This window comes from Buceros rhinoceros, unplaced genomic scaffold (genome assembly GCF_000710305.1).
Source record: "Buceros rhinoceros silvestris isolate BGI_N320 unplaced genomic scaffold, ASM71030v1 scaffold29264, whole genome shotgun sequence".
In the NCBI taxonomy this organism is placed as follows: domain Eukaryota; kingdom Metazoa; phylum Chordata; class Aves; order Bucerotiformes; family Bucerotidae; genus Buceros; species Buceros rhinoceros.
In genome coordinates, this window is record NW_010410460.1 from 22,700 (window position 1) to 30,521 (window position 7,822).

General features: G+C 49.0%; 1 protein-coding gene across 1 annotated transcript in view; it reads left to right on the forward strand.

The window, feature by feature from the left end:
* Nucleotides 1-7,807, forward strand: part of PMEPA1 (prostate transmembrane protein, androgen induced 1) — an 8,022-nt gene extending 215 nt beyond the window's left edge. Inside the window, exons 2-4 of the mRNA XM_010135638.1 lie at nucleotides 1-91; nucleotides 6,734-6,787; nucleotides 6,888-7,807. Coding sequence (XP_010133940.1) covers nucleotides 1-91; nucleotides 6,734-6,787; nucleotides 6,888-7,436 — 694 coding nt within the window. The 3' untranslated portion in view covers nucleotides 7,437-7,807. The remainder of the gene's footprint in view (nucleotides 92-6,733; nucleotides 6,788-6,887) is intronic.
* Nucleotides 7,808-7,822: the final 15 nt, after the last annotated feature.

Below are 7,822 nucleotides of genomic sequence, written 5' to 3' on the forward strand. Positions count from 1 at the left end.
CCGTTGCCGGCTAAACCACTACAACCTCTCTGCGCGATCCTTCATCAGCCGTCACAGCCAGGGGAGGCGGCGAGACGAGAACCTGTCCTCAGTAAGTCACACCCTGCTCTTCCAACCCACGCTGTCCTGTGCCATTTGCCAAATGATGTGTCGCTGGGGAAACAGTAGAGCCAAAGGCATTCGTTTGGGTCTTGTTCGCCCGTGTGCTGGCACTGTGTGAAGGGACACCGTCCAGGTTGGGGCTTGGCATCATCTTCTGTCTCTGTAACTGGCAGGGGGTCACCTTTTAGAGATGCCTCTGGCTCTTTAGGGTGCTGTACATTGTAGTACTGGGACAGCCATAGCCTCTGCCTTTGCTCTGAGCTTTGCAACTCAGACCTTACAACAGCCAAGTAACTGCAGGGGACTGTTCTTGGTGTGTCCTGTTGCTGAAACCACCACGTAACCCTCAGCTGTTTGGGTTGCATAGGCTTTGCCTTTAACAGCCCCAAACTGTCGAGTCCTTTGGCAGCTCCAGTTGGGGGGTCTCAAATGATTGCATAAAAACTTACTGCCTGCCTTGAGGAGAATAGGAAATCGTGAAAGACTTTCTCCAATTTTCACCAGTGGTGCTGCCATTACTGTGGTGAGGAGTCAGGAAACACTTGTCAGCCAGACAAGCAGAAATCTCTCCAGGGGGGTGCTAAGGAGGTTCCCTGTGTAACCCAGGATCCCTGCTTCATAAAAGCCCAAGGAGAGATGTGTTAATGGTACCTCTGATGGGGACTTGGCGGGGAGCCTGTCCAGCCTCAAGGCAGATGTTGGTTTATGCAGTTTTCTCAAATGCAGCATCTCAGAGAGACTTGCAAGAACCTATAGAGAAACGATGCCACATTTTCTTGGAGGATGAGCATGTACAGTTCACCGCTGCCTACGTGGCCTTGTCTTCAGTGCAGGAATATCTGTACTGATACTTTTGGTTTTTAGCGTTCACTTCAAATGATCTGAGAGCTCTTTAAACGATAGGGCTTCCTCAAGGTCGCTGCTTGGTGCCCTCTCCTCTGCAAGCTTCCAGGGCAGGCTGAGCACACCAGTGCTGCCTTGTGGTGGGCTGTGTGCGGTTGTGCTCCCTTGGATCAAATCCATGCTCGCTGCAGAAAAAAGATCAAATACTAGGATTGCTTTCTTTTTACTTTTTTCTTTTTTTTTTTTTTTCTTGAGAAGGAGGTATCTCTAACATCTTTTATTAAATAAACCTTCAGTACGGCGCCACTGAAGGCTGTCCAGCCGGCAGACGCCCAGGGCACAGGCTGTCCCTCTGCTCCATAGCTGCTCTTTTTGTCACACGTTACACACAGCAGACGGAGGTCTCTGTGCCAAAGTCAGGAAGACACCCTGTGGGAAAGAGAGCTGCGCAGACCCCAAGGATGCTTCGTTTTGTGGGCTCCGGAGGGCACAGCAGTGAGCTCAGCTCGGGGTTGTTTCTCAGAGCTGTGCAACAAGATCGAAGTGCTGGGAGCGCATGGTCCTGCGTTAAACCGGCCAGTGCGAAGGTGGTGATGGCTCAAGCATCTGCCCGCTTCGGGGATCAGAGCTGAACTCCCCACACACATCTCGGCTCCTCTGGAGTTACAGAAATCTTAGGTCTCTTCTTACCGTCCTCTGCTCCGCTTCCAGCAGTAGCGGAATGTGGGCACCCAAGCACGTGAACTGTTAAAAATAGCAGAAACCGATTTTCATCCCATTTTCAAGGGTTTTTTTACTGTTTTATCATTTACTTTATCATTTTACTTGAATAATACCAAATTTTAATTTTACATTTTCAAAGCAAATACCAGATCAAGCTTCTTTTATTTTAATATATTAATTTTTGTTTTCTTAACTGGCCTGGTTTTTATTTCCTTTAAAAAGAGGAAGGAAGGCTAACATGGAAAGAGAAGAGAAAATCACGTGGAGGTTGAATAAAAATTTCAGGTCATATCAAAAATTGTTGACTCTTTAAAAAAATTAATGCCTTTTTCTTTTTTCTTTTTTTTTTTCCCAGTTTTACATGTCACCAGGCCAAAATTTCTAGCCATTTTTCGGCACAGTCCCCACACCAAAACCAGGTCCGTTATTTATTCAGTCTTCAGACACATCAGTGTTTAAATAGCTTTTCAGCAAAGGTTTACCTCTCCACCTCTGCTAGACCTCCGTGAGGATGCAGAGTCTTCAAAGCCTTTCTCAGAGCTAAGGAGAGAAATGCGAATGTACCGTTTTGGGGTTTTTTTTCCTCTTCTTTGTAACACTTTGCCTTCTCCCTGCCCCTGTCTGTTCTGCCAGTGCAGTGGTGATGGAGTGGCAGCCAAGCTTCCGTGTGCCCCGAGCGCCCTCCTGACAGGACAGAGACGCCTCTCGTGTGCTCAGAGGGAAGGAAGCTCGTTACGGTGGGATCGATCGTAGTGAAGATCTGAAAAGCGGCTCCTGTTGGATTCAGCACAGCGTGTCTCGGTAGCAAACAGCTCCAGCCTAAGCGAGCGCTGGAGGCTGGCGGGCAGGGGCTGTGCTGAACTGGGTACTGGTTTATGTAATCGGTTAAACTTGCAGTGAACTGGTGTTGAGCTTTTTACATCCCAAACTTCATTTTGCTCTCGTGACGGGCACCAGAGCTGCGTACGTGCTTCTCATCTTTTGAAATATTTAAGTAGTTCATGCCATGGTCAGGATGCTGCGAGGTCTGCTGGAGTTGTCCTTTTTTGTTGATGTAGCTCAGAAATTACAAGTGAAGGAGAAATGAATTTCCCTGAAGTGGTTTGTTTTTTTTTTTTTCAATGTGGTTCTTGTTAGCAAGGAATTCTTGTGTTAGGTTTGTGTTTCTCCCTTGCTGTTCTCACTGTACTTACACTCTGTCTCCTTCTAACAAGTACCGTTATTTTTCCTGAACTAAGAATATTTAAGAAGCGCTATTAAAAACTTCTTTGCAATAAAAATGCCACTGTCCCTGCACCTTTGGAGCAGTGATATTCCACTCTCTCAAAAAAAAAAAAAAAAGGTGGTTTAAATGCAATTTCCAAGCATACCTTTGTCCCCCAAAATGGAAAATTAAAGTCCTCCTGAAGGCTCAGCGCCTTAATCTGCACCATGCAGCTTTACAGAGAAGATTCTTTGACATTAAAACAGGCAGTTCTATAGAAGTCAAAGATCGATCTCTGAAAAGAAATTAAAAAGTAATTTTAGGTTCTGCAGTGAGGAGGCTTTTACAGCCATGTTGCTCATCTGACAGCAGTATCTCAGCTTTCGTTTCAGAAAACCATTGCTTTCTAGACTTGGCTATTGCTGAGGTTAATTCAAGCACTAAATATTCAGAAAATCAGAGGAGAGGAGAGCCCTGAGAATGAGGATTTGCAGTGGCGATGCTCCCTCACAGGGCAGGGCAGGTTTCTTGGCTCGGTGGGGCTGTGTAGCCATTCCATGGCCAAAGCGCAAAGGCTAAAAGTGTGTATGTTTTCTGTCTCTGACGCTTTGCTTTCCTCTGACAACCGATTTTCAGCAATTGTAAGCCCACTAACGAGTTTTTAGGAGAGATGAGGCGTTACCCAGATGGGCTTCACAGGAGGGTGAGGCAGAAGGTTGGTGCCGACGAGTGTGCTTGCGGTCGGTCAGCCATGGGCACGTAAGTGTGTCCAGGTCAAGCCCTGGAGTCCCAGGAGAAGCAGTTAATACTGCCGAGATCTAGCTGCTACAGAAACGAGTCCTGGCTGCTCCTTAGCTCTCTGAGCATCCAATTTTAATGGTGTTTGTACTGGTTTCCTACTCTTCCATCTGTGTGTTACCAGCAGCATCCTTCCAGACCTCATCTGTACAAAGAGATGAGTTAACGTGTGAGCCAGAGCTTTTCTTCTCAACACCTGGGTGGGATACTGGGTGCAGGCTTTGGGTGAGTGGGTACTTAGGGGTAGGGGATGTTTGGGGTGAAGCAGCTCACATCAGAGTGCATATGGGCCCTCCCCATTGCCTGCGGCGGGAAGCCCTAGCTGAGCACGGTGATGCTCCACGTGCCAGGAAGCGCTGGGCTGCAGCCGCCCTCGCCGGAGCCGACTGACATCACTCCTAGGAAAGGGGGAAGCAGATGGGATATTGCCATGGCACTGCCCACCGCCAAGTTAAATATAAAACATCTAGCAGAAGGCAGCGGGGTACTTACTGCTCAGGAAGTCTGCCACGGGGGCATGGCCAAGTAAACACAATTTCAGAGTGCTTCCCGCTCCTGCCTGCTGCTCCTCATCCTTTGGGATGAGGTGAAGGGCTGGAAGTGCCTGTGACAGCGCTGGAAACCCTCCCCGTGCCCTTTGGTGTCAGTGCCACGGCTTGGTGGGGGTTAGAGGCGAGGATTTGATCTGTGGCAGATGCGGTTCCTCTTGGGTCTGCTGGGGAAATTTGACTGTAGTCTATCCCTGCAAGCAAGAAATACGTGTAAGATGGACCAGACTAAACAGTCGATGCCTGTGTAAACAGTTCCATATTGAAGCCTCAAGGTCTGTATAAAACAGGGGGTGTGCTCAGAAAAGGCTCTGCGGTGCAGACCAGCACATTCATTAGCTGTAGCCAGGGAGGGTGCAGATATTGCAGCACTTAACCTCTGCTCCAGTGAGATGCTCCCTAAAAAACACAGAGAAGTGGGAAGAATCTGTGCCATCTCATTTCCATATAAATCACTATTTTCCTTGCACTGGCAACAGGACTGCCTTGAGGTTTATGTGCAGAGCTGAGCTTCAAAACCAGGAACTTGATGGGATTCTCTTCCTATCTGATACCGCATGGGATGCCACAAAAGAAAATATATTCCAAAGTTGGGAAAAATAAAGAAGAAAAAGGAAGGAGAGAAGGAAAAGGGGGGAGATAATGGGTGGCTTTGGAGGTTTGAACATGGTGCTGGTGCTGCATTCTGGGTGGTCAGATGTGTGCTGTGAGATGCTGGGTGTCGAGGCTCCTGTCGCAGGGCTTGTGGCTGGCTCTGCCCCCAGGGCTCCCCCCGGGTCTGTCCACACTTGGAGGCACTTCTGGGGGCAGTGGAGATGCGGGGTAGCTGCAGTGGTGGGCAGCAACATCTTCCCTTGCCTGCCACAGCCCAGTGTGAGGTCAGATGTGCTTCACAGCTGGGGGAGGTCTAGAGAGCACCAGATAGGCAAAGTCCCTTCCGCCTTTATCAGCGAAGGTGTCTGTGGTACCATTGCAGCGTTTCACAGGCTTTCCCTGGGACACCGGGCTGCCGGGACCGCCACCGCGGGTATTCTAGAAATAGGTGCTTTCATAGTAGGGAGGCTTGTGGTTTGCTCAGCTGCTGAGCCCTGCCCTGTAGGCTGGACCTGAGAACGGCCTTTGGGGGGTCACCTTAAAGGGAGGAAGAAAGCACCCTTGCTGTTTTTCTCTACTGGTGGGAAATACTTCTGCCTGTGCCAGAACTGGAGATTAACCTGCCAGTTCCGCCTTTATCAGCGAAGGTGTCTGTGGTACCATTGCAGCGTTTCACAGGCTTTCCCTGGGACACCGGGCTGCCGGGACCGCCACCGCGGGTATTCTAGAAATAGGTAGAATACTACTTTCATAGTAGGGAGGCTTGTGGTTTGCTCAGCTGCTGAGCCCTGCCCTGTAGGCTGGACCTGAGAACGGCCTTTGGGGGGTCACCTTAAAGGGAGGAAGAAAGCACCCTTGCTGTTTTTCTCTACTGGTGGGAAATACTTCTGCCTGTGCCAGAACTGGAGATTCACCTGCAAGGAACCGCGCCAGCTATTCCGGGTTATAATTATGAGCCTTCTGGCTCGTTTTCCTCCAGCCCTGCCTGTTGCTATATGTGAATATCAGCAGTATTTAAATGTTTCAGTTCTTAAGGCAAAAGTGTCTGGGGTGAGCTGTGTGTGCTCAGAGTATCACCCGCAAATGGGAAGAGGCTTTGTGTGCTTGTTTTGATCACAAATTGTAAACTAATCTCTTGGTTTGGGACAAATTGGCTTGTGGCTTTACCGTGCCTGAGTTCAGATTGCAGGACCAGGGTGATGCTTGCAGCGTGAGGAAGCCTCTAGACCACGATTCCTCAGTCTGTGTAAGCCAAGGACCACTTATCCTTTTGGGAAAAAATACTCCAGAACCATCCTGTTGCTACAGATTTCTGTATTTTTTTAGCCAAATCAAAATTAGGCTTAACATTTGGTTATTCACTTATTATCTCTATTTTCCCATGATTTCCTTGATTGCCTGCATCAGAATGTGGGTGTGAGGTTTTTCTTTTTTAAAAAAACCTTGTCATTATTTCACAGAGCGTTTTCTGATGTCTTGTGAATCACCCACGGCTCACGGATCACAAATTGAAAAATACTCCTTTGGCGTGTTTGAACTAGGGAGGGAAACATGCTGGGTGGGTGTGGGCGGCAGGGGGGGAAGTCTGCAAATGAGAGAGCCTTGTTTGCTGGTGTCGTCCTCATCATTCATTCTGCCAGTGATCTATTAAAATATAAATGGAGGTGAAAATGGAGGGAAATCTTCATCAGAAGTGGTGTTGTCAGTGACAATATGCTAACGCCCTAGTGCATGCCCTGTGATACCCAGCAGGTACGATGACAGCTAATGCCCCTGCTGCGGCTGCTGTCGCAGCGTTGGTGGCAGCAGCGTCTAACCTGGGCTCTGGTGCAGGACAAAAGCCGGCAGGAGCCGTCTGCAGCAGGAGCTTACCCGCTGCTGGCAGTCCGAGTCACTCTGCGCTCTCTTCTTTCCAATGCAGGAGGGAAGCCTGTGGCCTTCGGAGAGCACCGTGTCGGGGAACGGGATCACGGAGGTGAGGGCAGTGCGGCTGCGGGTGCCGTTGCCTTTCCCACTGTCCTGGGCTGCAGCGTCTCACACTTCTCGCCCTCTTTCTCTCTTTTTCTCCCTTTCAGCAGCAAATCTACACCCCGAGACCCAGCGACCGCCTGGCAGTGCCATCCTTTCTGCAGAGGGACCGCTTCAACAGGTTCCAGCCCACCTACCCCTACATGCAGCATGAGATCGACCTGCCGCCCACCATCTCGCTGTCGGACGGCGAGGAGCCCCCGCCGTACCAGGGACCCTGCACGCTGCAGCTGCGAGACCCCGAGCAGCAAATGGAGCTCAACAGAGAGTCGGTCCGGGCCCCCCCCAACAGAACCATCTTCGACAGTGACTTGATAGATAACTCCGTGTACGGGGGGCCCTGTCCCCCCAGCAGTAACTCTGGCATCAGCGCGACCTGCTATGGGAGCAATGGTAGGATGGAGGGACCGCCGCCAACGTACAGCGAGGTGATCGGGCACTACCCCGGCTCGACGTTTTACCAGCACCAGCAGAACAACAACGGGCTGCCCTCCATCTTGGAGGGCAGCAGACTCCATCATTCACAAATCAATGGCCTTGAGAGCACAACCGCGTGGAACAAAGAGAAGGAGAAGCAAAAAGGGCACCCCTTTTAAAAGAAAAAAAAGGAAAGGAAAAAAAAGAAAAAAGCAAGAAAGTAAATGAAACACTCTGCACTTCTGGTTAAAAAGGAGAGAGAGAGAGTTGAGGAAGATGAGCAAAGGAAAAAAAAAAGCCCTTCCCCATCTCTCCATGTATAAATATTTACTTGTTATGTCTGGTCTGAATGCACAAGCCTACCAAGCTTGCAAAAACATTTCTTTATTGAGCTGTGTCTAGACGTTTAAAAAGGAAAAAAAAAATCAACTGTAGTCCTTTTTTTTTGTTTCTAGTTAAGCTGTGTGTGAATGCCTTTTTTTGTTTGATTATTTCACTTATCTTTAAAGACAAAATATTTGCACAAAAAACCATTTTGTTTAAAGATCTGCAATATAAATATATA